At 39.2% G+C, this 27,296-nt stretch overlaps 3 protein-coding genes and 1 non-coding gene across 4 annotated transcripts; all 4 read left to right on the top strand.

Moving 5' to 3' along the window:
- The first annotated feature begins 12,912 nt into the window (after positions 1–12,912).
- TRNAL-AAG (transfer RNA leucine (anticodon AAG)) lies at positions 12,913–12,993 on the top strand. The gene has a single exon. It is a non-coding gene; the product is annotated as a tRNA-Leu (tRNA).
- A 140-nt stretch (positions 12,994–13,133) lies between these two features.
- Positions 13,134–15,070, top strand: LOC104723875 (uncharacterized). Its single transcript, XM_010442306.3, has 3 exons — positions 13,134–13,803; positions 14,486–14,557; positions 14,783–15,070. Exons 1-3 carry the CDS (start codon positions 13,228–13,230, stop codon positions 14,783–14,785), a joined length of 651 nt encoding a protein of 216 aa, XP_010440608.2. The 5' UTR covers positions 13,134–13,227; the 3' UTR covers positions 14,786–15,070.
- Positions 15,071–16,314: 1,244 nt separating this feature from the next.
- On the top strand, positions 16,315–19,322 carry LOC147934223 (uncharacterized). The gene is made up of 3 exons (XM_087472549.1): positions 16,315–16,416; positions 17,498–17,609; positions 17,730–19,322. Exons 1-3 carry the CDS (start codon positions 16,315–16,317, stop codon positions 19,058–19,060), a joined length of 1,545 nt encoding a protein of 514 aa, XP_087328675.1. The 3' UTR covers positions 19,061–19,322.
- A 5,086-nt stretch (positions 19,323–24,408) lies between these two features.
- On the top strand, positions 24,409–26,826 carry LOC147934222 (uncharacterized). Its single transcript, XM_087472548.1, has 4 exons — positions 24,409–24,867; positions 25,853–26,015; positions 26,118–26,311; positions 26,635–26,826. The coding sequence occupies exons 1-4, from the start codon at positions 24,409–24,411 to the stop codon at positions 26,824–26,826; spliced, it is 1,008 nt and encodes a 335-aa protein (XP_087328674.1).
- Positions 26,827–27,296: the final 470 nt, after the last annotated feature.

Genomic DNA, 27,296 nt, shown 5'->3' with positions numbered 1-27,296 from the left:
CTACCAACCAAATATTCCCACACTGGAAGACCTCATGAAGACACAAGGATCATCATAATGCCACAAGGGCTGCAACTAAGGCCAACAAATTATCTAAACCGGACTGTCACCAAGGCCAAAAAATGTCTAAACAGACCGCCACAAGGCCAAACAAATGTCATAAAGAGGACCTCCGCCAAGGTAAAAACAATTGCCCTATAAGGACTGTCACCAAGGCCACACATCCCGAAGGACCGTCAGGAAGACCACACATCCTGAAGGACAATCACGAAGACTACACATCTCGAAGGACTGCCTAAACAGGCCACACATCCCGAAGGACCGTCACAAAGACCATACGTCCCGAAGGACCGCATAAACAAGCCACACATCCCGAAAGACCGCCTGAAAAGGCAACATTGGCTAAACAGTCCGCCACAAAAGCCACACAATTGGCTAAAGAGCCCGCCAGAAAGGTGTCACAATGTCTCAAAAGACCGACACAATGACTCAAAAGTCCGCCACAAAGACTACACAAGCCCCACCAAAGCCCACAATCACTAAAAATGAACAAATTCTAACTCATAAAACTTTCCATTTTTAGAACTTTCCAATTTTGGAAACTTTCCATTTTAAAAAACTTTCCAGTTCCAGGAACAAGCTTCACTTAAAACCTGTATCCCGAACACCACATCATCTTGGTACTTAGTCGCAAAACCAACCACTCCTAAGAGACCAATTATCAAGAGAGATGGGCTGGAATACTCCATTCCGCTCCAGCCACAAACTTCGCCTCACCAACAACCACAATGACAAATGGGACCAAGGCTAGACAATCTCAAGCTTCGATCTGCTTCTCGAACCACTTCTTGAACCGTGCCTTCATCCTCAAATTTGGCTATCAAGCCTGCTCCTCAACATCGTCAAAGTCCCACATGACTCTCATCAAAGGAATCTTCTTCCTTCGAAGTTTCTTGACTCTCCTCTCGAGCACTCTCACTAGTCTCGCCTTCCAAGTCATGTTAAGCTGGAGATCTTCATAAATCTTAGCCAACAACTGATCATCCTCATAAAGACACATCTATAGCATCGATACATTGAAGAGCAGTTGAAATGTACGCATAACATCATGCAACTCTAGCCTATATGCTACCGGTTCCACCTGCTCAACCACTATGAATGGACACATGTTCTTCGAACTCAGCTTAGTCTCTGACAATGACTTGTTTGGACCCTACAACATGGCCATATTGAGGTACACTCTGTCTCCAACCTGAAACTCAAGATCCTTCCTTATCTTATCAGCATAACTCCTCTGTCGATCCTGAGCCTTTTTCATGTTCAGCTTCAGAATCCAAATCTTCTTAAAGATCTCCTGAACAATAACTGCACCATATATGCTCCTTTCCCCCACCTTAGTCTAGCATAACGGTGTACGACATGATTTCCTGTACAACGCCTCATAAGGAGTCATCTTGATACTCGCCTAGTAGCTGTTGTTGTAAGCAAACTCTACCAAGCTCAGGCGGTCTGCCCAAAGGCCACTTCAACCCGACACACACATCCTCAACAAATCTTCCGAAGTCTGGATCATCCTCTTTGACTGCCCATCTGTCTGAGGATGGTAGGTTGTACTCATATACACCTTAGTGTCCATCTCTGCCTGTAACTCGCTCCCAAACATAGAATTAAACTTGGAATCTCTATTAGACACAATACTCGTAGGCACACCATGCAATCTGACTATCTCCTTTATATATTTCTTAGTCAAAACTGTTGCCCCATCGGTTTTCTTGATGGCTAGAGAATGTGTCGACTTAGTCAACCGGTCCATAAAATCGTATCAAAATTCCGAGACACTCGCAATCCTACCAGGAAGTCCATCGTGATCATGTCCCACTTCCACTCTGGAATGGGCAAACACTACTACAAACCACTCGGAACCTGATGCTTAGCCTTCACTAGCTGGAAGACATCACACTTCGTGACCCAATTAACTACATTCTTATTAATCCCAACCCAATGATAGTACTGTTTGAGGTCAGAGTACAAATTAGTCGCTCCTAGATGAATGGAGAACATGCTCGCATGAGCCTCCCTCAGGACCTCCCATCTCAACTCCTCATCCTTGGGCACACAAATCCGACCGTGCACAAGAATGATACCATTGGCAGAGACCTGATACTCTGAACCAACATCTCTAGAAGCATTCACTAGCCCTACATCCTTCCCCTGAGCCAGCTACACTCAACTCAGAAGAGTTTTTCGATCAGCCGCCTCTAAACCCAAAAGCTTTTGAGAAACAGCACACAACGTCATTGCACTAATCTATCCCACCAGAAAATCCATATCATGCTCCTGATCGGAAGCCGTCCGCTTCTAACTTAGAGCATCTGCAACCAAGTTAGTTTTACCAGGATGGTAAGCTATCTTAAGATCATTATCCGCCACCAAATTCATCCACCAACTCTGCATCGAATTCAGCTTAGGCTGAGTGAATATGTATTTCAGACTCTTTTGATCTGTAAACACTTGTATCTTCCCGCCATAAAGATAACACCTCCATATCTTTAGCTTAAAAACTACATCAGCCATCTCCAAGTCATGAGGAGGATAGTTGTCTTCATGCTTTTTCAACTACCACAAAGCGTAGGTAATAATCTTCCCATGTTGCATCAACACACACCCAAACCAACTCTGGAAGCATCAGAATAAACCACATATGGCTCATTCTGCTCTGGCAATGCCAACATTGGCTTAGTAGTCAACATCTCCTTCAGGCTTGCGAATCTATCCCCACACTCCCTTGACCAAATAAAAAGAACGTTCATCCCCGTCAACTAAGTCATCGGCCATGACTTACTCGCAACCCTCTTCATAAACCTCGTATAATAACCCGTCAAACCAAGAAAACTTCTGATCTTTGTGACATTCTGCAGTTTAGGTCAATCCCTGATGGCCTGAATCTTCTCTAGATCCATAGAAACTCCCTCTGCAGATACAATGTGATCCAAAAATTCCATCTCCCTCTGCTAGAAACTGCACTTGCTCAACTTAGCATATATATTCTACTCCCACAGGTTCCCCAACACTGCTCTCAAATTTACTGCATACTCCTCATGACTATTAGAGTACACCAGAATATTGTCGATGAATATGATAACAGACACATCCAAAAACTCCAGGAACACACTGTTCATCAACCATATGAACGCTGCTGGTGAGTTGGCTTTCTTCCTCACATCTGCCTCACCTATCAAAATCTGATTGTAACACGACGCCAGCTTGGAGAACCAAATAGCACCTCTCAACTGATCCAACAACTCATTATCCTGGGAAGAGAGTATTTGTTCTTCACAGTAACCCGGTTCAGACCACGATAATCAATGCACAAGCGGAAACTTCCATTCTTCTTCTTAACGAACAACACTGACGATCCCCATGGTGAAACATTAGGACGAATGAATCCCTTGCATAACAGATCCTCCACCTGCTTTTTCAGCTCTGCCATCTCTGCTGGAGCCATCCTATAAGGAGCCTTGAATAACGGTGTTGTCCCAGTTCCAGTTCAATCGTGAAGAGATCAAACCGAGATGGTTGTAAATTCTGAAATGACTGAAACACATCCTCAAACTCCTTAACAACCCGAATACCGCTAACCATAGACTTCAGCATCGAGATTGTAACCAAATAGTTCTCACTTCGATATCTTTCTTGCTTGCATGGCCGAGATCACGACACTCCCCAAGTCAGTTGCACTCCCTCAAATACCAACTTCTCTCCTAGACGCTCAAAAACCACTCTACCCCGATGACAATCCAGAAGTACTATGTGGCGATGCAACCAATGCATACCCACAATAAAATCATACAACTCTACAAGACTGATACTCAGATCATGTTGCTTCGACTCCCCTGCAATCTGAATATCAACGCCCCTCACCCGTCCAAGGACCTTCAAAAACTCACCTCCCAGAAGTCTAACCACTCCTGATTGCTCTCCGGGATGTCATCTGATATTGGCAATCTCGACTCACTATGGGGTAAGGGAACAATGTGTTGCTCCAGAATTAGACATAACGAGGGACTGAAACCCACCCACCAATAAGGTCTTTACACTAACCTCATGTGCTACAAACCTAACATTCATCACAGGCGATTCCTAAAATCTGAACTACTGAATTTGCAAAGTATGAGTCTCAGAAATTATATATGTGATCATTCTAGCACTGGTTCCACCACTCTCGTGGTCAAGTACACCTGTGGCGTCTGCTGGATCTGTGCTACTGCAAACGGTATCTACATACCAACCAACGTCTGAGCTACTGTCCGAGCACTCCTCTGAGGACAGCTCGCCATTTTGTTATCCATTCTACCTCAACCATAGCTTCCTGCACCACTCGACCTCTGCGTAACCTCCTACTTCCTTTTAGTTCCATGTGCACGTTTTCCGTCCTTGCCTGAACCTCCATGATGTTGAACCTTTCTCGGCTAAACTGATGGACTGACCATCACCACCTATGTGTGGATGTCCTCCTCGATCTCAGCTACACTCTCAACCAACTCCGCGGTCGGGGCGTAACTCCGCCCTCTACAATGGACACTCAAGTCATCGTGAAGAGCTGTCATAGACCATCGCTCGTCCCCATACACCAAAATCCGACTGAACTCCACGTCCAGCTAACAAACTGATGGAGTCCCCTACGACAACTGTAGAAACTGCACCTCCATACGGTCTAGTGCCTCTCGTGGGAAGTACTTGCGATTTGACTCCTCCACAAAATCAACCCAAGTCATCTCACTTTGCACCCTTCTAGCAGCCACCGACCTCACTACAAGTCGACATCATCTACAAGGTAATGGACCCCATGTCCACCCGATAATCCTCGGGACATTTGAGAGACTAGAAGTTGTGTTCGATCCTTAACCTCCATGCATCTGCCACAATAGGGTCAATACCACCCGCGAACTGCACCGTACCAATCCTACGCATCTCCCCCAGCATACTTATGTACTAAGCCTGCGCTCCTGCACCTACAGCCACTGGCTGCTGCACCTATGCTGCCACAAGCGGCACAACCAGAGCCTCCACCAGGATAACTCCCGCTAACCGCTCCAACACCCACGCCAATAAGTCTGCAAGACTAACATCTCCACCAAGAGATCCTCTTGTTGTGACCACCGCACCCGGAAGCCCAGCAAAACGGCCAATACGGCACTGGCATTGCCTACACTGGCTCCACCGACACCCACGACCCCATCAGTACTACTACCGGCCACAACAATTGACCCTTCCTGAAAAACTTGCGACTTGCCAAAGCCCTCAACCGTCACACTCTAATCCACGGTGTTCCTAGAAACTGGACATCTGCCCCTACCATGTCCGCTTCCACCCATATGGTGTCGATCGGCACGACAACCTGGTGTGAACCGACACCCTCCTGGTGTCGACCGACACCTGCTTGACATCCACCAAAAACACTAGCTGGGTCGACCGACACTTCCACATGATGTCGACCGACACTCACTAGATCCCTCGCGCAGTCCTCGCATTAGTGTCGACTGACACCCTCTTGGTGTCCATCGACACAGATGTCATACATCATTTTCCTGCAATCTCCAGCGTGAAATATCCGTCCCAAAACGCCTCCCACTCGACCAAGGCATTCACTGAAGCGAATCCAAGCAACAAAGACACGAAAAACACATAAACATTCAATGAAAATCAATCACACAATTCATAAAAACGCAAAACAGAGAATCTCAAGCTTTTATTAGCCATGGTCATGCGCTCACCTTTCCAACAAGAAGATTCTGACCAAAGAATGATGAATCCAACACCCCATCAAGCTTCTAACACACCTCATGCCTCGGATCCCCACCCCCACAGACAGATCTCCCAAGAACATGCACAAAAACTCCAAGAAGAAGGATTTTAGAAATCTCATGAAATTTTAGGAATCTTTTTTTTTATTAAGGGAGGCGAAATTAGTTTATTATCCAACGAAAAATCAACTTCTTCCTTATATATGAGCCCTAAAAACGAACCAGCTCAATACGAGAATTCTAAAAATCGAATCGAGCCATACGCTAACTTATGGTGTTGATCGACATCCCTACTGGTATCAGTCGACACCCATACCAAATTTCCAATCTTTGGTTTACGGATGTTATACAAGGAATAGAGGTCGAGCCAAAAAGATATAATTGGTCAGGTTTTGGGTAATAAAACAGCATGGGAAGAGGCGTATTCCTTGTCGGAGATTTTTTCGGTCCCATCTGTATCCCCGGATGCTCGTGATCATTTATCTTGATGTCATATTGATGGTTGTTGGAAAAAAACATATGTGAAGTCGGGTTTGGGCTGGTGGTGTTGCAATGATGATAAACAGACCTTATTGTTGGGAGTAAAGTGTCTTAGACAGAGTCAATCCCCCAAAAGTGTCGCTGTTTTCCCGCAACTTACTTTACATCCATAGGTTAAATGTCTCATTCGTATTTCCTCTTCTTCTAATGGCCAAGTTTAGCGTGAGACTTCTCATTGATGAGGAGAAAAACAGAGTTGTTTTGGCCGAAGCTTGTAGATTTTGTTAATGTATTTTTTTGATGTATTTCCAGTTGTTTGTCTGCCCAAATTTTATATTGGTTGAGTCATGCTGTAAGGCATACAACAATATCAGTACCTCAAGGTGTAGTTGTGGAAGCTCAATGACCTGCGAGTTTCAAATTGATAAAGGAGAGGAAGTTGATGGAGTATTTCTCAACTATAGAACATCGTTTATCATCACTGATGATCTATCTTAAAGTGGCATTGAACTCTATGGGTCTTGTACTGGATGTTCTCAATGATCATGACTATGCTGGTTTTGATAAACTGAAATAAATGCTTATTGATGTTGGTTTAGAAGATGTACTATGTGACCGTCATTGATAATCACATTATCTTTATATCATGTTCTTGTAAGACTTTTATCTTTTACTTATTAATTATTTAAGTGCAGGTTCTAACATTGAAAGTTTATTTTAGAAAGTCAGACAGGACGATTCTTTACGTTGAATGCACAGAAGAATTTGTCAATTTCCTCTTCACTTTTCTCGCTATACCGCTTGAGTTTGCCTAGCAACTCTCTATCGTTGATAATGTGAATATGGGGTGCATTGGAAATTTGTGCATAAGCGTGAAAGAGTTGAGCTTTGAGCAAAGCAAAGATGCCAATAGTGTATTCAAATGCATGCTTCCTTATTATTATAATTCTCATTGTACAACACAGCTTCTTGATGTTGTCATCCAGGAATACGAATGCTTGGTTTCCCGTCACAGTTATAGCAGTAGCAAGCTATCCAAAAAAATCAACAAGAATGTGATTGCCGAAGGTGAAAGAATCGCAAAGTTAATTCCAATGGATTCAACTTCAGATTCTACTAGTATTCGACTTGTGAAGCAAGAAACAAGTTTCATAATGTCAGATGATTTGGTTGTGACACCTATGAACTCATCCTCAACAATATTATTACTAAGCAAGCTGAAAATGAATATCAATGATATTGAGGATCAAGTAATTAGTATTGGCAAAGCTCAAGTATGGTGATACCTCTACTTCTTTCTATTCTTTTGATTAGTCTTCATTCGTTTTACATATGAATCTACACTTGTTGTAATGTATGCATGCCATCAGCTTACTGAGAGCTTCCTTGATCACAAAATCTGCATTATCCAATGCTCTCTCCAGTTTCCTGCCGAAAGAAGCAACTCCATGAACACATATAAGATACCAAAATTTGAACAGAAAAACTTTGAAGGAACACCTTTGTTAATCTGCAAGTGTGGTTTGGCTTTGATTGTGATCTTTCTCTTCTTTATTTGCATCATCAGCTTCTATATAACTATTTAATAACCAATCAAACCGTTCAGTTCTTTCAAGTAACTCTTAACTACTCTAACTCAAATAAAGATCATTTGATGAATCGATCTTTGTTTCTAATATTTCCCCAAACCCTTCCTTTATTTACTCATTAGGATTACATTCTAATAATTGCACAAGGATAGAAACACACATGCTCGTTCTCCTCCGCACCATTTGGTGTTTTGTCTTTACATTGGGAAATTATCCATTTTTTCTCCTCGATTTATATAAACAAAGTTCTGCATATTACATATATTTGATATGTGTTATTTGAAGTGACTCAATAGAGACATATATATATATATATATATATATACCAATGTTCAAGAAAGCGTTAGGCGGTATCTGGGCGGTGACCCAACGCCTAGCGCCTAGAACGCTTAGTCGGGGCTTAAACGGTTTTTAGGCGGTTTAGACGTTTACAACATAAAACATTATATATATATAATTATATTAAAATATATGTTATAAAAAGAAAAAATTTATAAATTATAAACAACGGTAAGAAAAATACATTTATTTAAGTTATATTAACAACATATAAATGTTTATAATTACGTATATAGATATAAAACATAATAATTTAATTATATGTAATTTAAAAATCAAAAATAAATATTAAAATAAAATGTATGTAATTTTAAGCGGGTTAGGCGGTCATCTAGGCGTCTGTTGAGCGCCTAGCGCCTAGACGGCGCCTAGGCGGCCGCCTAGACCGCTTCTTGAACACTGATATATACTAGATAAGGGCCCGCACTATGTGCGGGTTTAAAAATTGTTGAAGAAAATAAATTCTAAATCTTAAACAATATTTTTAAATTATATAAAGAAATTTTTTTTCCTAAAGTAAATATATAAATAATTTAAGATAGAGAATATTTGTATTTACCTTCATAGATTTATTTCTATTTATATATTTTAATATATTATAACAATTATTATAATAATCTAAAGCTAAATTATATCCCACTAAATGTTTTGCCAAATATACTCATCATTACAAATATTATTATTGTCAAATTTCAAAAATCTTTCACAACTTATTCACAAAATATTTTTTACATGCAACAAATTCATCAAAGCAACATCTAATAAGTAACCACGTACAATTTTACTCTATGTTTTACCATTAAAATATGTTCTTACACCCAAAATTATTTTATTGTTAAAGTATGCTCTTTATCACCACCTATAAAATGTCTTCTAAACAAATTAAACAAATTTTATGTTGCTTTACTTTCATTTTGACATAATTATAGTTCTTATAATTACTAAAATTGTTTTGTGACATAATTTCTTTAACCATGAAGTTTTTTTACTCCAAAGGCATTGGATAAACAACTTGTGAAAATTATCTACTCGTTACAATGATTTTATGACTAACCCATGAGAAACTGAAAGAAAGTTAATATAATATAATAAAAATAAAAATTTGAAAATTATAATCATGATGGTATACCGTTAAATCCGGTAGAAAACCACATAAATCCTGTTTGAAACCAATTTTAAAATGGTATACCGTTCCAACTTCCCAAATTTGAAACCGCTTCTCAATTACTCGATCAAGCAGCTCTTGTTTCAGTACCAGAATCATCAACATTATTTAGAAAAGAAATCTCTCTCCATCAGTGTCTCCATCATTGATTAAATTAGCGGACATTATATACTTCGATTTCATTTCATTGCATCTGATAGATTCTATTGAAAAATCCGCACAAATCAAAGACCCACACAATAGATCGGCAAAACTATATCTGAAAAAAAAATCAAAGATCAAAGCTTTCGATATAAACATGTAATGTTATGTAGATATAATCTTATTTTCTTAATTAGATGTCCTATTATGTTTCAAAAACAATAATTCTTTTAACATAACTTATGTTATACTTTTTAAATTTGTTATTCACTATTTATTTATTAATAATAATATACATGGTTAGTGAATTACTTTTTTGTTTATACATGTCAAAATCTTATTAAGAAAACACGTATAATATAAGTAGGGTACAATGGAAAATAGATTAGTTTTGTTAATTTTCCTTTTTGATTTAGAACTTTTTTTTTTAGATATAAACATGTAAATTTTATTTAGATTTAATGTTATGTTCTTAATTAGCTGTTTTGAAAATAATAATTTTTTGATATGTGTCAACATCTCATCAGTATACTTGATACTTGTCATGATCATGTTAATGACTAATTTGAAAACCCAACTTTACATAATAAGATTTTTAATATAATAAAAAGATTAGACTTCAATTCATGCCTTTTCCTAAGACTGCCAATCGGTTCTTCATGATCTCCGTTTTCTTCGCATGTCCCTTCACAAATCTTGTTGCAGTACTAAGTGTTTTAAATTGGCTAACCATAGAGATATAATTTTTTTTTGTGCAAACAAAGACATAAAAATTAATGTGTTAGGTTATATATTATAATATATATAGTATAATTATACGACCAAATATGGATAGCACATAATATACTTATTTTACCATGTAGTGGTTGAGAATCTTTGTAACAGTGAAACTTTGATTTTTTTTTTGTCTACAGTGAAACTTTGATATGGATGATACATAGTATATTTATCTTAGTTGATTTTTTTAATATAATAAGATTACAATTATCTTATGCTATGTTTTACCAAGCTTGGAAACTGTAATTTATAATCGTTAAAATTGACATATGTCACGATCTGATGAGTTACTAACTTTAATATTTAATCGTTAAAATTGACATGTGTCATAATCTGGTAAATTTTTAATTTTGATCTCTGATCGTTAAAATTAACACTTGTCATGATCTGGTGAGTTACTAATTTTGAAAACTAAGGTTTATATAATAAAATATATATATATATATATATATATATATATAAAAGTTACCAAAATCTATTGTGACTTTACATAAGTGGGTATAGGGAAGCCATGGGCCGGACCCGTAGTGATTTGATATATGTATATTTTTTCAATTTTAGTTTTCCTATATATATGTCGGGTTGAGACCTATAAATAAGAGTGTATTTAAGTAAGGTAATACTTAAAGGTAAGTAATTCATTATTCAGACATTAAGACAAGTAACAAAAAAAAAAAAAAAAAAAACTCCAGAGTTAAAATGGTATTGCCATAAAGGTACTCATATATTGGACTCATAGTAATTCATAAGTAGGGGTGTCAAAATGGGTAACCCGACCCGACCTATACCCATATGGGTTGGAGGTTTTCCTGGGCGGGTTCAACCCGACCCATTTATTATAATGGGTTGAATTTATATACCCAAACCCAATAATATAAAACTCAATGGCTAAATGGGTTATATGGGTTACCCATATATAAAGAAAATAAAATAAAATAATTAATATTAAATCCATATCATATTATATAAAACAGAATTATAGAACCAACCAAAGTTTTCAAGCTTAAGAAAATAATATATAGATATTAAAATAGAAAAAGCATCCTAAAATCCGAAAGCCAAAAATCCATAAGACCAAAATAATAAGTCATTTTTAATTTAAAATAAAAACCATTCTTAATTTAAAATTAAAAAAACACTTGAATCTTCTTTAGATGATCCAATCAGATTCTACATATTAATATCTACATATTAGTTGCAAAAAGAAGATATTTTACATATTAATATATACATATTATATTATATATATATATATTAATTTTGTTTTTTTCTGATTAACCCATGGATAACCCACAAACCCATTGGACGAACCCATCAATACCCATTTATTTATATGGGTATAAAAACTTAACCCATACCCGTTAAAATAATAGACAAACAGGGTAAACCCATGGGTTTCTACCCATTTTGACATCCCTATTCATAAGACTGATTTTAACCCGCGGTACACTATGTGCATATAATTTTTATTATTATTTATATTTTATTTTTATTTTTTATTTGTTTGTTAATTATTGGATGTTTTTTAAATAGACCAATAACTAAATTTTCTGACCGTTTGTGCGGCTGAATGTTTATATTAATTTTTTAACCCACAATATACTTCATGACCATTTGTTTGTTATATTTAGTTTGTTTTGTTTAGTGTTTGAGATTCTATTTTGATTGTTAATTATTATAACGAAAATAAAGGGATCTAAATACATCGTAAGTCATTTATACGCTATTATTAAGTCACATTTTCCTAATGATCTAATTATTTTACACAACCTTAGTTAAATCAACTTAATTTTTATATGTCAAATATTCTAATATTAATAGTGTTAACAAATAATAAAATGAAGATTTAACCTGTATTAGTATAAATTTAATGATATTTTATTAATTCCAACATCTCCTCTTTATAATTCATCTACTATATAACCATATTATATAGTATTTTAAAGAATTTTAATATTACATATTCGTAATATTTTAAAATTTTCTTAATTTTATATATATTAATTATAATATTTAAATAAATGTGAATCGAAATTCCTTTTACATTAAGAATCAACGCTCACAGGTTTTGGAAAACAAAATAGGAATCAAATTGTTGTTTTCTTTGTTTACAAATGACTCAGAGATAGAATATCTTCAATACACAATAGAAAGTGTGGTTAAATATATCATAGTTTCGGTTTCCATATTGATTATGTTGTATTCTTTTTAATTGGAATGATATGTAAAAAATATTTAGGAAATAAAATCTGAAGTAATGTTATTTTCGAAAAAATTTTAGGGATTAACTTTGTCAATAAATACAAATAAAAAGGTAGAACCAAAATGTACTTAAAAATGTATATATATAGATGAATCTAAGTTTTACCAAAATTCACAGACTTTTTTCATAAATTGTCCTTTTTTTCTTTTTAAAATGATCTCTTGACTCTTGACGTACAAACATATACTTGCTACTGATCTCTTTCAAATACATATGCCTAAATGATTCTACTTGCCCAAAAAATAAATCTAATAGAAAAATATGGGTACATTTCAATTTTGAGCTACAACTATTTTAATCAACTCAGAAAATACTTTTGGCTAAATACAATACAGTCGAAAACTGTAAAACGAAGTTTATATGGCCGAGTTGGTCTAAGGCGCCAGATTAAGGTTCTGGTCCGAAAGGGCGTGGGTTCAATTCCCACTGTTAACATTTCCTTCTTTTTAATTTTTCTTTTTCCACTCTTAACGCTTTCAATGTAAATCTTACACCGTCGATCTCATCTCATACAACGGTTCTCACCGCTCCACGTATAAAGAACATTATAAGAGAGTGTAAAAAAGTCTTGTGCTCTACAAAAATCAAAATTTCTCACGAAAAACCCCAAAATTTCTAAAATCAACATTTATACCCTCCCAAAACCCATCTTCTTCGTTTGAAACGATAATGGCGTCGACGAAGCATCAAGAAGACTATGGCATCCCTTACACACCTCTTCCTTCATCACAACCTTCTCAAACCGTGATCCTTCTAACTCCTTATCGCCGTCACCGCCGTACTTCATTTCTCCGTAACCTCCGTTGCTCTCTCCTCTTCGCCGCCGCAATCCTCCTCCTCTCCGCCGCCGTGTACTTGCTCTACCCTTCAGATCCAGACATCACTGTCTCTCGAATCAATCTAAACCACATAAGCGTCCTCGATTCGCATAAAATCGCCTTAGATCTCTCTTTCTCCCTCACGATCAAAGTCCGGAACCGCGACTTCTTCTCTCTCGATTACGATTCGCTCGTCGTTTCGATTGGGTATAGAGGGAGAGAGTTGGGTGTCGTGAAGTCTAAAGGTGGACACCTTCGTGCTCGTGATAGCTCTTATATTGATGCCACGCTTGAGCTTGATGGTCTTGAGGTTGTTCATGATGTGATTTATTTGATTGGTGATTTGGCTAAAGGTGTTGTTCCTTTTGATACGGTTGCTCAGGTTAAAGGTGATCTTGGTGTACTCTTGTTTCAAATCCCTATTCAGGTATAGGCTCTATTTCTTCTATAGCTGAGTTTAGGGTTCTTGATACTTTGCTTTAGTCAGATTTTGATTCGAAAGTTTTTAGATTGAGTTTAGTTTATACTAAGGGTTTTTGGGGGTTTTGATGGTGAACTAACATGAGGGTTTTGACGAGTTGGATCAATGGTTCTAGTCTTCTTTTCTTTAGGTTTTAAAGTTGTATTGGTTGTTTCATTACTTGTAAATGATGATGATGGGTTTGATGAAGGAATCTCCGTTTTGATTGCTTAGAGTTTCTTTCAGCTTCTGGAACATGTTTGCTCTGTTGTGTTCTATACCTTGGTAGGAGATATATGTTTTGGTTGAGCTCTCTAAATGATATTTGAATCATTAGCCCTTATAATGTTTGACATTTTTATTTGGGAAATGGAGGAGAAAGAGTGACATTATTGTTGTTTGGATGACTATCATTATATTACAAATTCCTGACTCCAGAACCTATACTTAGTTGAAAGTAAACAATATCAAGACTCAAGTGTTTCTAATTATGTATAGTTTTTTTTTTTTTTTTTTTTTTTTTTTTTTTTTTTGTGAATAACTTATTTTGATATTTGTATGGCATGAACTTAGGTTATTCTGTGCCCGTTGTAGTTTCCTTGTTATAATTTATGATTTAATGCGTGGTTAAAATTGTTTCTTTCGACAGGGTAAAGTGTCGTGTGAGGTGTATGTTAATGTTAACAACCAGAAAATTTCACACCAAGATTGTCATAGTAAGGTAACCATGATTCTTTTCTTCCTCTTGCAATCTTGTTGGAATTGTATGAAACTCTGTGTTTTGGCTACGATGTGTTTCTATAAGACTATCCTTAGGTTGGTGAAAAGGATCAAGTAATTGAAAACATAGTTTTTTTTTCCATCTCCTAACCCCAGAGATTAAAGTCATGAGATTGTTGTGAAAGCTAATCACAAGTTTCCACATTGGTTGGTTTTAAATGTGCAGTGATACAGTATCCTGAGCTGAATACAAGATGAAGAGACCAGAGATACATATGTTGACATGTTTTTGGTTTCTGGAGGAATGATTTGTAAGATTTTGTATAGATAAATACTCTTAATGTTAAAACTGACAGATAGAGAGAGAGAGAGAGAGAGAGAGAACTATTTACTTTCTGTAAATTACTTTCTAATTAGTTCGTCAAATGAGTACAATTGTTTACTTTTGTAGACATGAATAAACCAACTCAATAATCGTTTTATGCACCTAATAAGAATAACCTACGGTTATAGAGTCGTTTAGTTTTGTTGCTTCTTCTTTAGATGTACGTAATTTTGTTGCCCGCTCATCCCTTCACCTTGTTTTGCTCGTCTTCATTTGCATATGTTGGGATTGTGACATCTTCGATCGGCTTTGTCATTGGTATCAGTGCATCGGAAACTAACAATCTGCAAGATAGTGTTGAATCAGAGGGTTAAAGACTCACAAAGAACTTGGTGCATGTTCACAAATTAATGCAAAATCAAATATTTAAAACTCTTTTGATCTTGTATGGAACGTTTTCAGCTCCGTTTGGCTGCTACTCCACTGGATGTCGTAGATGTTAAGAAAAATATATTTTTCTACAATATTCGGTGAAGATTTAAAATAATGAACAAATTTGATATAAAATAGTCCAATGTTGTCATAACTTCTTTTTTGTAATACATCTCTAAGATGATGTTTCCGACAGTAACCAACATGAAAAACCATCTTCTTAAATCATAAGACATGTAATTTAAAGTCTTCAAAGACGTATTGGATCTACGAGCAGAGTTACCATATACTCCTTGAGTTTTCCGTCACTACAATTGTATATATCATCGGACTTGGTGTAGAGGAGTTCCAATAAGCGTCCAAAATTGTGTGCTTGCTTGAGAACTCGACGTGGCATGTCGGATGTCGTCTTAAGTAGTTCCTCATTTATGGTCTTATTGATGTCCCAGATCATTCTTTGACAATCTAGAATAGCCTCTTCCTTGGTAACTAAACATTCCTTCATATAATAGTTGATCGCATTCGCAGCAAAACCATTACTCATGTCGTTCTGACAATACCATTTACCTAAGTTACGTTACAAAAACAATGAAGGAGTATATGGTAACTCTAAGAAAAAACGAGTAGATGACCTACGCAAACCAAGGAATGATAAAAGAAAAAACGAGTAGATGACCTAAGAAGAAAATTTTAGACACTGTTAAACCCGTGAAATGTGATACGATAACATGAATAGAATATCCTTTTATCAAACAACTTATTTTGTTGTTGTTCCATTATTCTATCTCGTTGGATGACGAAGGTTACTTAAACGAAATCAAACGATTCATACGGTTCAGGTTAACTTCTTATACAAGAACCCCTAAAACTCGTCATACTATGCATATAATAATTAAGAGTCAATGTGTTGCACATAAAAACTAGGATTAAATGTCAGGTCGGTTTATCAATATAACTTCCGCGAACCGGAATCCTCGACCTGCATCGATCGTGATGTGATCATGGATGGAGCTAGGGAGGAGGAACTTTTAGCTGAGCTTGAACCCGAGGAACTTGTAGCTGATTTTGAACCCGAGGAGCTTGTAACGGAGGAATCATTGCTTGTAGTTGAAGGACCAATGACTAGAGCAAAAGCTAAGAGGCTAAGAAATGCACTAAATGGGCTTATTCAAGAGCTTATGGCCAAAGAGAGCATGGAAAGAACTATTGGGGATGATACATATCAAGTCCAGCCCACTTTGAGCCTAATTCAAGTCCAAGAAAGCCCAAAATAATCACTTTGTTTTGTGGTCAAAGAGGAGTGACGAAAATTGAGTTCAACTCACCTTGGGAAGGACACCTTGGGAAGACAAAGTTCAAGAGTTGAATCTTCATTAAACTATCTATCTTTATTGTGTTTTAGTTTCAAGAATAATACTTGGCTTTCTGACCAAGTTTTCTATCTCTATATAAACTCATGTAATCTCATTTGAGAATCATCAATCAATTTTCCTTTTCATTTTATGAGTTTATCTCTTTGTTCTTTGTCTAGAACATTTTTTTGTTTCTTGGTGTGTAATATCCAAGCAACAGCCTCCTTTTGCTGGCTAGTGTGTCATATCTAGCAGTGATTGGAGTTCGGAATATCAGCAGCCTTCCGCAACTGCTGTGCGACCCCTCAATCCATCAAATCTCCCTTGTTGCACCTTGCACCTTGGCGAGTTTCTATCCTTTTTAGTCCGGCTGAGTGATCCTCGAATTTTGGGCGTATCAAGTGGTATCAGAGCCACTCAACCGGTACTCGTCTGTTCATCTTCTCATCTTCCATTTCTAAACACTTCATCTTTTTTCTATCTTAAATCTGGGCCATCTCCTTACCTAGGCCATTTCTATTTTCAAAAAAAAAACAAAAAAAAAGCAAAAAAAAAAAAAAAAAAAAGATTTGCATTTGGCTAGGTGGTGGAAGAGAAATCATGTTGGCTGAGGAGAAATCCAGCCTTGGAGTGGTTAAAACAGATTTCACAAAAATCCTCTTATCTTTCTATCTTCCTTCTTCCCTTGTTGCTTGGGAATTCCATTGGGTTGCTTGGATTTGTTCTCTTAGAACTTAGGGAAAAAACTCTTGAGTGACCTACTAAAAAAATTGAGAGAAACACATTTGTGAGGATTTTTTTATCTGCTAACTTTTGGTGTTTAAGTTTTCAGGAAACCATGGAAAGTGTTGGAGAACGAGATCGGCCAGGGAATTCTGTCGCCGGGCTATCTAACTTGCAAATGAGAGCATTGAATGACACTATTACTAACCTTATGAATTCAGGTCTAGAAGAACAACACCAGAGGCTCGACGAGATTCAGAACAGTCAACAAACCCGTTTTAGACCAGCAGCCAGGAGAGAACGTTCAAGGAGGACTTAATAGCCCGAAGAGGAAATTGAAGAAGAGGAGTTCCATGAAGAAGATGATCGATCAATCAACCGACCTAGACGAAGTCATAGAAACCGTGATCAAGGTGATGTTAATCCTTTTGGTACAAGAAATGACAATTTAGGTGGTTTAAAACTTAAAATACCAACCTTTGAAGGTAAAAATGATCTGGATGTTTATCTAGAATGGGAAAGGAAAATAGAGTTAGTGTTCGAATGTCAAAATTTCTCTGAACTCAAGAAGGTTAGGTTAGCATCAACTGAGTTTATAGGCTATGCTATTAACTGGTATGATCAAGTTTTGACTCATAGGAGAAGGATAGGTGGAAGACCAATAGCTTCATGGGATGAGCTCACTACCTTGACGAGGAAACGGTTTGTGCCGGCTCATTACCACAGAGATCTCCACCAAAAACTCAGACGCTTGCTTCAAGGAACCAAATTTGTGGAGGACTATTTCCAGGAAATGGAAAGCTTAATGATCAAGGCGGACGTAGATGAAACCTTAGAAGCTACCATGGCCAGATTCCTTGTCGGCCTCAATCGAGACATTCAGGACAGAATGGAGCTTAAAGAATATGAAAGCTTGGAGGGAATGTTGCACAAGGTGATTCTAATCGAACAACAAACCAAGAGGAAGGGTTTCTCTAAGCCTTCTTTTGCTCCAAAACCAAGTTATCAAGATAAAGGTAAGTCTTCAACCCCATCAAATTCAGTTTTTAAGACTAATGCTCCTACTCGTCTTGAGAAAGGAAAGGCAGTCGAGACCAACAATCGGACAAGGGATATTCGGTGTTTCAAATGTCAAGGACTTGGACATTATGCCAACAAATGTCCGAATCAAAAGGTAATGATCCTCCTAGACAACGGTGAAGTGGAGTCCGAGGATGATAAAGAAAAAGAGGAAGATCTGGGACCAATCTTTGACGAAGAGGAAGAGCAGTTTGAATATCCAACTCAAGGGACACTTCTGGTCACTAGGAGATCATTGAGCGTTCAACCTAAGTCCAATGACCGAGAACAAAGGGAGAATCTCTTTCACTCTAGATGTTTAGTTAAAGATAAAGTTTGTTCTTTGATCATTGACGGTGGAAGTTGTACTAACGTTGTTAGTGAAACTCTTGTTAGGAAGCTTGGACTTGAGACAAGACCTCATCCGCGACCTTTTAAACTGGAATGGTTGAATGAAACGGGCAAACAGTACGTTAGGGAGCAAGTCACGGTTCCTCTTACCATCGGCCGATATGAAGATGAGATCATGTGCAATGTCCTTCCCATGGATGCAAGTCATATTCTTCTAGGACGACCTTGGCAGTTTGACATGAGGGCGATACATGATGGCTAAACCAACCGGCATTCCTTTGAGCATAAAGGAAAGAAGATCACTCTGGTTCCTTTAACTCCGTTGGAGGTCCATCAAGACCAGGTCCAGTTGAAAAAAAGCCGAGACAAAGAAATTAAACCAGCAAAACCTGAGATATCTCCTAAGAACTTTAACTTCTTTGTCAAAGAGAGTCAAGTAAGGAAATCTTTGTACTCTCAACAGCCATTGCTTTTGCTTGTGTATAAAGAAACACTAATAGCATTTTCTGACCTTGCACCGGAGCTCCCGAGTTATTTGATAGATGTTTTGCAGGAATTCTCAGATATCTTTCCAGAAGAAAACCCTAACGGTTTGCCGCCAATAAGAGGTATAGAACATCAAATTGATTTCGTCCCAGGTGCATCACTTCCAAACCGGCCGGCTTATCGAACTAATCTGTTGGATACAAAGGAAATCCAAAACCAGATTGGAGAACTTCTTGAAAAAGGTTACATCAGGGAGAGCCTAAGCCCATGTGTTGTACTTGTTCTCCTTGTGCCTAAGAAGGATGGCTCTTGGCGCATGTGTGTAGACTGTCGTGCCATCAACAATATTACGGTAAAGTATAGGCATCCAATCCCTAGGCTTGATGACATGCTAGATGAATTGCATGGTTCTTCTGTTTTCTCAAAAATAGATTTGAAAAGTGGATATCACCAAATTCGCATGAAAGAAGGTGATGAATGGAAGACTGCATTCAAAACTAAGCTAGGATTGTATGAGTGGCTTGTCATGCCTTTTGGCCTTACTAATGCGCATAGTACATTCATGCGTTTGATGAATCATATCTTGCGATCTTTTATTGGTCATTTTGTTGTTGTCTACTTTGATGACATTCTTATCTATAGCAAGAACCGTGAGGAACATAAGCTGCATTTGAAATCTGTCCTAGATGTCCTTAGGAAAGAAAGGTTATTTGCAAATCTTAAGAAGTGCTCTTTTGGAACAGATCACGTGGTTTTCTTAGGTTTTATTGTAGGTGTTGATGGACTCAGGGTGGATGAAGAAAAGATCAAAGCCATCCGTGATTGGCCTAGCCCCAAAACTGTTGGAGAGGTAAAGAGCTTTCATGGGCTAGCTGGGTTCTACCAGAGGTTTGTTCAGAACTTCAGCACAATAGCAGCTCCACTCACAGAGGTAATCAAGAAGAATGTTGGTTTCAAGTGGGAACAAGCTCAGGAGGAGGCGTTTCAGATACTTAAAGGGAAGTTAACTCAATCGCCTTTACTTACACTTCCGGATTTCTCCAAAACTTTTGAGATAGAATGTGATACCTCAGGAGTGGGTATTGGTGCTGTGTTGATGCAGGAAAAGAAACCCATTGCCTACTTCAGTGAGAAATTGGGAGGAGCTACACTCAATTACCCCACTTATGACCAAGAGCTATACGCTTTGGTTAGGGCACTCCAAACATGGCAACATTATCTTTGGCCAAAGGAGTTTGTAATTCATACAGATCACCAATCCTTGAAGCACCTCAAAGGCCAGCAAAAGTAGAACAAAAGGCACGCTCGTTGGGTTGAATTCATTGAGACATTTCTCTACATCATAAAATACAAACAAGGTAAGGAAAATGTGGTGGTTAATGCCTTGTCTAGAAGGTATGTTCTTCTTTCAGCTCTTGAGACTAAGTTGATTGGTTTTGAGTTCATGAAGCAATTGTATACAACTGACCAGGATTTTAAAGAGATTTATAGAAAATGCTCTAAAGTCGCTTATGGAAAATATTATCAAATGTCTGGTTTCCTATTCTTTGATAGCCGTCTTTGTGTGCCCCAATGTTCTTTGAGGGAGTTATTTGTCAGGGAATCACATGGAGGTGGACTGATGGGACATTTTGGAGTAAAGAAGATCCACAAAGTGGTTCATGAGCATTTCTACTGGCCGAGCTTAATGAGAGATGTGGAAAGAATATGTGGGAGGTGTGTCACTTGTAAGCAAGCTAAGTCTAAACTTCAACCCCACGGTTTGTATACTCCTTTACCCATTCCCACTGAACCTTGGACTGATCTGTCAATGGACTTTGTGTTAGGATTACCTAGAACCAAGAAAGGTAGAGATTCTGAATTTTTGGTTGTTGATAGGTTTTCTAAGATGGCACACTTCATCCCATGTCACAAAACTGATGATGTTACAAACGTTGCTGAATTGTTCTTTAGAGAAATTGTGCGATTGCATGGCATGCCTAGAACTATTGTTTCTGATAGAGATACTAAGTTCTTAAGCTACTTCTGGAAAACTTTGTGGTCTAAGTTAGGAACTAAGCTGTTGTTTTCAACTACTTGCCATCCTCAAACTGACGGACAAACCAAGGTAGTGAATAGAACTTTGTCTACACTTTTGCGTGCTATCATTAAAAAGAACAACAAATCTTGGGAAGAATGTTTGCCTCATGTTGAGTTTGCATATAACCATTCAGTTCATTCTGCTACTAAGTATTATCCTTTCCAAATTGTCTATGGTTTCAATCCTCTAACGCCTTTGGATCTAATCCCTTTGCCTTTGAGTGAAAGAGTTAGTATAGATGGGAAAAAGAAAGCTGAACTTGTTAAGCAGATTCATGAGAAAGCCCGACTCAATATTGAAGCAAAGACAAAGCAATATGAGAAGCAAGCAAACAAAGGAAGACGTCAATTGGTGTTTAAAGAGGGAGATCTAGTGTGGATACACTTGAGAAAGGAACTTTTCCCAGCAGAAAGAGAGTCTAAGCTAATGCCACGGGTCGATGGTCCATTCAAAGTCTTGACAAAAATCAGTGACAATGCTTACAAACTCGACTTGCAAGGTAAGTACAAAGTGAGTTCAACTTTTAATGTTGCTGATTTGGCTCCATTTGTGGCAGTTGATCCAGATTTTCGGTCAAATCCTTTTCAAGAGGAGGAGGATGATGTGATCATGGATGGAGCTAGGGAGGAGGAGCTTTTAGCTGAGCTTGAACTCGAGGAACTTGTAGCTGAGCTTGAACCCGAGGAGCTTGTAACGGAGGAATCATTGCTTGTACCTGAAGGGCTAAGAGGCTAAGAAATGCACTAAATGGGCTTATTCAAGAGCTTATGGCCAAAGAGAGCATGGGAAGAACTATTGGAGATGATACCTATCAAGTCAGCCCACTTTGAGCCTAATTCAAGTCCAAGAAAGCCCAAAATAATCACTTTGTTTTGTGGTCAAAGAGGAGTGACGAAAATTGAGTTCAACTCACCTTGGGAAGACAAAGTTCAAGAGTTGAATCTTCATTAAACTATCTATCTTTATTGTGTTTTAGTTTCAAGAATAATATTTGGCTTTGTGACCAAGTTTTCTATCTCTATATAAACTCATGTAATCTCAATTGAGAATCATCAATCAATTTTCCTTTTCATTTTATGAGTTTATCTCTTTGTTCTTTGTCTAGAAAATTTCTTTGTTTCTTGGTGTGTAATATCTAAGCAACAACCTCCTTTTGCTGGACTAGTGTGTCATATCTAGCAGTGATTGGAGTTGGGAATATCAGTTGCCTTTCGCAACTGCTGTGCGACCCCTCAATCCATCAAATCTCCCTTGTTGCACCTTGCACCTTGGCGAGTTTCTATCCTTTTTAGTCCGGCTGAGTGATCCTCGAATTTTGGGCGTATCAGATCGATGCAAGACCGGTATGTCGTGAAACAAATTAAATTTAACATTGTATTTTGGGTTAGAGAAAACTCTTAAGTCGAGTTTGTGTCGTCATTAGTGGAGTTTAGCCGCTTTTGAAAAAAAAAGAAAGAGAGAAAAGAAGTTCTTTATCGTTTGATGATTTTTTGGGAGATTTATAGCTGTTCTTGAGAGATTTGAAGCTAGGATCGTGAAGTTCTTAATCGTGTAGAGTCAGAATCTTCTTTAACAAAGGTGAGTGCAGGACCATGGGTTATCTAAGCTTGAGATTTCTCTGATTTTCGTGTTTATATGTTATGTGGTTGATTCCCTTAGCTTGTTAGAGAGTTCATGTGTCACTTGAGGCTTTGAGAGGCTTCTTTGTGGCATTGAATTGTGTTTTGGTGGTTTAGGGATTTAGATCCGGCGAGGAGCTTTGGGGAAGATGATGCTCGACATGTGTGTTGATCGATGCACTTTGTCTGTAGGTCGATGCCATGCGAGGACAACGCAATTTGATCTAGGAGCATCGGTCGATGCCATGTGGAAGCGTCGATCAATGCAATTAGGGATTTCGTGAAATGTCAAGCATGCATCGACCGACGCAGTGTTGGTGTCAGTCGATGCAGGTGAACCTTGCATCAGTCGATGCAATCCCAGTTGGTATCTGTCAATACATTGGTTGGTGTCGGTCGATGCAGTTCTTGGTTTGTTTGTTGATTGTTGTTTGATGGTTAGAGATATCTCAATTACTTATGTGTATAGACTAGTAGATGGGAGGATTGTCTCACTGAGTGTTTATAAAATACTCACACATCTCATATTTGTTATGGTGCAGGTAAAGGCAAAGTGTGATATTGGAATCAAGGCGATGAAGAGGGAGATGTTCTAATGGCTCATTGATGTGGTGTGACTTTTGTTAGGTTGTTAGAGTTGGGTTATTAGAACATTGCTAGGTTGTTGGTTTGATGTTTTATGATTCTAATGGTGGTTTGTTATTGTTGTTGAATTATTGGTTTATTATCTATTGGTTATTGGTTTAATGATATTTGTTTGATTTTGGTTAGGCGGCTGGGCCACTAGTTGAATTAGTAATATTATATCTTTTAAAAAAAAACGGGTCGGATCGTTTCAGGTTTGGTATCAGAGCCCTTACGGTTTTAGGTTCGAGTTCACTAGGTTTCTGTTGTTGATGTTAGGATTGCATGCTTTGATTGATTACGTGAGTTAGTTAATTGTGTGTGGCATGGAGTCCTAGAACATCCCCTTCGAGCCTAAAGTGTGATTCCACGGTGAGTTATGTTTTTTTTTTTGGTTGAGATTGTTTGCTTAGCCTTCTATTCATGGTAGTGCAAAGATAGTTAGAGAGGGTGTTGTTGCTGGTCGTGGTCATGGACGCGGACGTAGTCGTGGTAAGGGCAGGGGCCTAGCAGTTAGTGATACCATGGACCAGAGTGTGACAGCTGAGGGTGTTTGCGAGTCGCAGGGCTTCTAGGAGGGGTCCATGAGTGTGGCCGGTGGAGGTACCGAAAGGACCGTATTCACAGAGAGTCGGTGTGGGCGGTCTCGGTGCTGGGTTGGCCAGTTATGCTAGGGTTCCGGGTGCGAGAGTCCCAGCAGGTGGAGCTCCTAGAGGAGGTGTTGACCTGGCGGGCTTATTGACACAGCTGTTGGCGCGGTTGACGGGAGTGGTACCGGCTTAGGCTCAGGTAGTACCGCTAATGGCGGCGGAAGTGCAGCAGCTAGTGGCTGCGGATGTAGTAGCTCATTCTCATTATGTCAGTATGCAGAGGGAGATGGGCAACATTGGTACTGAGCGGTTTTTGGGTAGTTCTGACCCTACCACAGCAGATGCATGGATAGCGAGAGTGAAACGTAACTTACAGTCTCTCAGATGTCATCAAGAGTTTTGGGTGGACATATGGGTCCACTACCTGATTGGTGATGCTCACTTGTGGTGGAGATCAGTGGCTGCCAGGAGGGTACAGAGGGAGATGACTTGGGTTGACTTTGTGAAGGAGTTCAACCGCAAGTACTTTCCCCGTGAAGTACTAGACCAGTTGGAGGTGCGGGAACTGGACGTGGAGTTCAGTCGACTTCTGATGTATGGAGGTCGGCCGATGGAGTCTGAGGTGGCTCAAGTCAGGATATTTGTGAGGGCCCTTTGTGACGATTTGAGGGTCCATTGTTGTAACGCCCGACTGCCACCTCTTAGTGGGCCCCATGTCCACTCCCAGTCCATGGATCAATCCATATCTAACGGTCGGTTTGCTAAGTTCGGGAGGCTTTAAAGACTTGTTACCCTCCCTAAAAATCACCACATGATCTTTCCCTGTGTTTTGTCCTCACTTGCACAATCACTCTGAAACTAGGATGTCACAATTCACCCCCATTAATAGATCGCAACATCCACATTGTGCACCAAGACCGTCACCCCGACGGTGTGAGTCCACTCGACTCCACACTCGTCTGGGTTCGGCTCTAATACCACTTGTAACGCCCTGACCGCCACCTCTTAGTGGGCTCCATGTCCACTCTTTGTCCATGGGCCCACTTTTCTTAATGGACCTCACGTCCTTTGACTAGGTACGTGAGCCCATCCATATCGACGATCGGTTTGCTACGTCCAGAGAGCTTTAAAGACTTGTTACCGTCCCTACAAATCACCACATGATCTTTCTCTGTGTTTTGTTCGCACTCGCACAGTTCCGACAGTCACTTCCTGGAAAGTCTCCCATCCTGAAACTACTCCAGTATAAGCAAGCTTAACTGTGAAGTTCTCTCAGGACACTTGGCCGAAAATATAAGTACACTTTGGTGACATAGGTGGCCAAATCAATTCTTTTAAACCCTCTACGCAAGTCTCTAAAACCGAGGTGTCACAACCGTAAAGGGCGGAGCTATGCTATGCGGGCAGAACTAATTGAGACTGCGGCAGAGATTTAGGAGGACATTCAGGCACAGGCAGTGACGGTTAGTCTAGCAGTTCAGCCTAGGAAGGTTCAGCATCCTGGAGGTTCCGGCAAGGGCGGCAAGCCTGCACAGGGAACCAAGAGGAAATAGGAGGCTACGCAGAGGCAGAGTGGACCACAAGGTAGCTAGCTGTCCCTAGAGGAGTTCCACGCCGGCAGCTCAGACAGCGGTTTGAGTTTGCTATCACTGTAGGGAGTCTGGGTATATCAAGCCCTAGTGTCCCAAGTTACAGCAGATGGCGGTAGCAGCGGTGCAGCTTGGAGTGCAGTCGGGAGTGCAGCAAGTGGCACGAAGCAGGCGCTGCGGATGTGCACGACAATGAAAACTGGTGGAACCAATGTCGGGGCGATCACAAGTATAATTTCTGGTATCCAGACTTTGTGAATTTCAGTAGGTTCAGATTTTATGTTTTGTCTGTGATAAAGTGTTAGGTTCTGAGCACATGAGGTTTATGTAGGGACCTTGTTGGCAGACCGGTTTAGGTCCCACATTATGTTCGATTTTGTACCTATCCATAGCTTCATTACTCTGGAGTGCGCGAAGAGCGCTAATATCAGAGGAGATCCTGGAGAGAGAGCGGGAGTTTTCAGAGTTGCGAGAGGCAAGTTTCTGAGAGTCCTTGGATGGACAGGAGTAGTTGATATTCAGATCGTAGGGGAGTCGTGGCCAGCGGATTTGCTTATGAGGCCTAGTGGAGTTGTATGATGTTCCTAGGGATGGATTGGTTACATCGTCATATTGTTCACCTTGATTGTCATCGGGGTAGAGTGGAGTTTGAGCATCTATAAGGGAAGTTGGTATTTGAGGGAGTGAGACCGACTTCGGGGAGTCTCGTGATCTCGGCCTTGCAGGCTGGGAAGATGATTGAGAAGGGATGTGAGGCTTATTTGGTTACTATATCGATGCCAGAGTCAGTAGGGTAGTCTACGGTTAGCGGTATTTATGTTGTGGAGGAGTTTGAGGATGTGTTACAGTTATTAAAGAGGTTACCACCTTCTTGGTCTGATCCTTTCACGATTGAGCTGGAACCGGGGGCGACACTGTTATCCAAGGCGCCTTACAGAATGACTCCAGGAGAGATGACAAAGCTGAAGAAGCAGCTGGAGAATCTTTTGGGCAAGGGATTCATCCGTCCTAATGTGTCACCGTGGAGAACGCCGGTGTAGTTCGTTAAAAAGAAGGACCAAAGTTTCTGCTTTTGTATTGATTATAGGGTCTAAACCGGGTCACTGTGAAGAACAAGTACCCTCTTCCCAGGATCGATGAGTTGTTGGATCAGTGGAGAGGTGCTACTTGGTTCTCCAAAATTGATCTGGCGTCAGGTTATCATCAGATTCTGATAGATAAGGCAGATGTGAGGAAAACTGCATTCAGGACGAGGTATGGACATTATGAGTTCGTGGTGATGCTTTCCAGGTTGACTAATGCGCTAGTAACATTTATGAGATTGATGAACAGCGTGTTCCAGGAGTTTCTGGATGTGTTTGTCGTAATTTTCATCGACGACATCCTGGTATATTCTACGAGTCCTGAGGAGCATGTTGTGCATCTGACTGCAGTTTTGGAGAAGTTGCGGGAGAAGAAGTTGTATGCTAAGTTGAGCAAGTGTATTTTCTGGCAGCAGGAGATTAGTTTT

This window comes from Camelina sativa, chromosome 11, assembly GCF_030686135.1.
Source record: "Camelina sativa cultivar CO46 ecotype springtype chromosome 11, ASM3068613v1".
NCBI classification, from domain to species: domain Eukaryota; kingdom Viridiplantae; phylum Streptophyta; class Magnoliopsida; order Brassicales; family Brassicaceae; genus Camelina; species Camelina sativa.
Note: the sequence above shows the minus strand (reverse complement) of the source record. Positions and strands in the feature narration are given on the sequence as shown.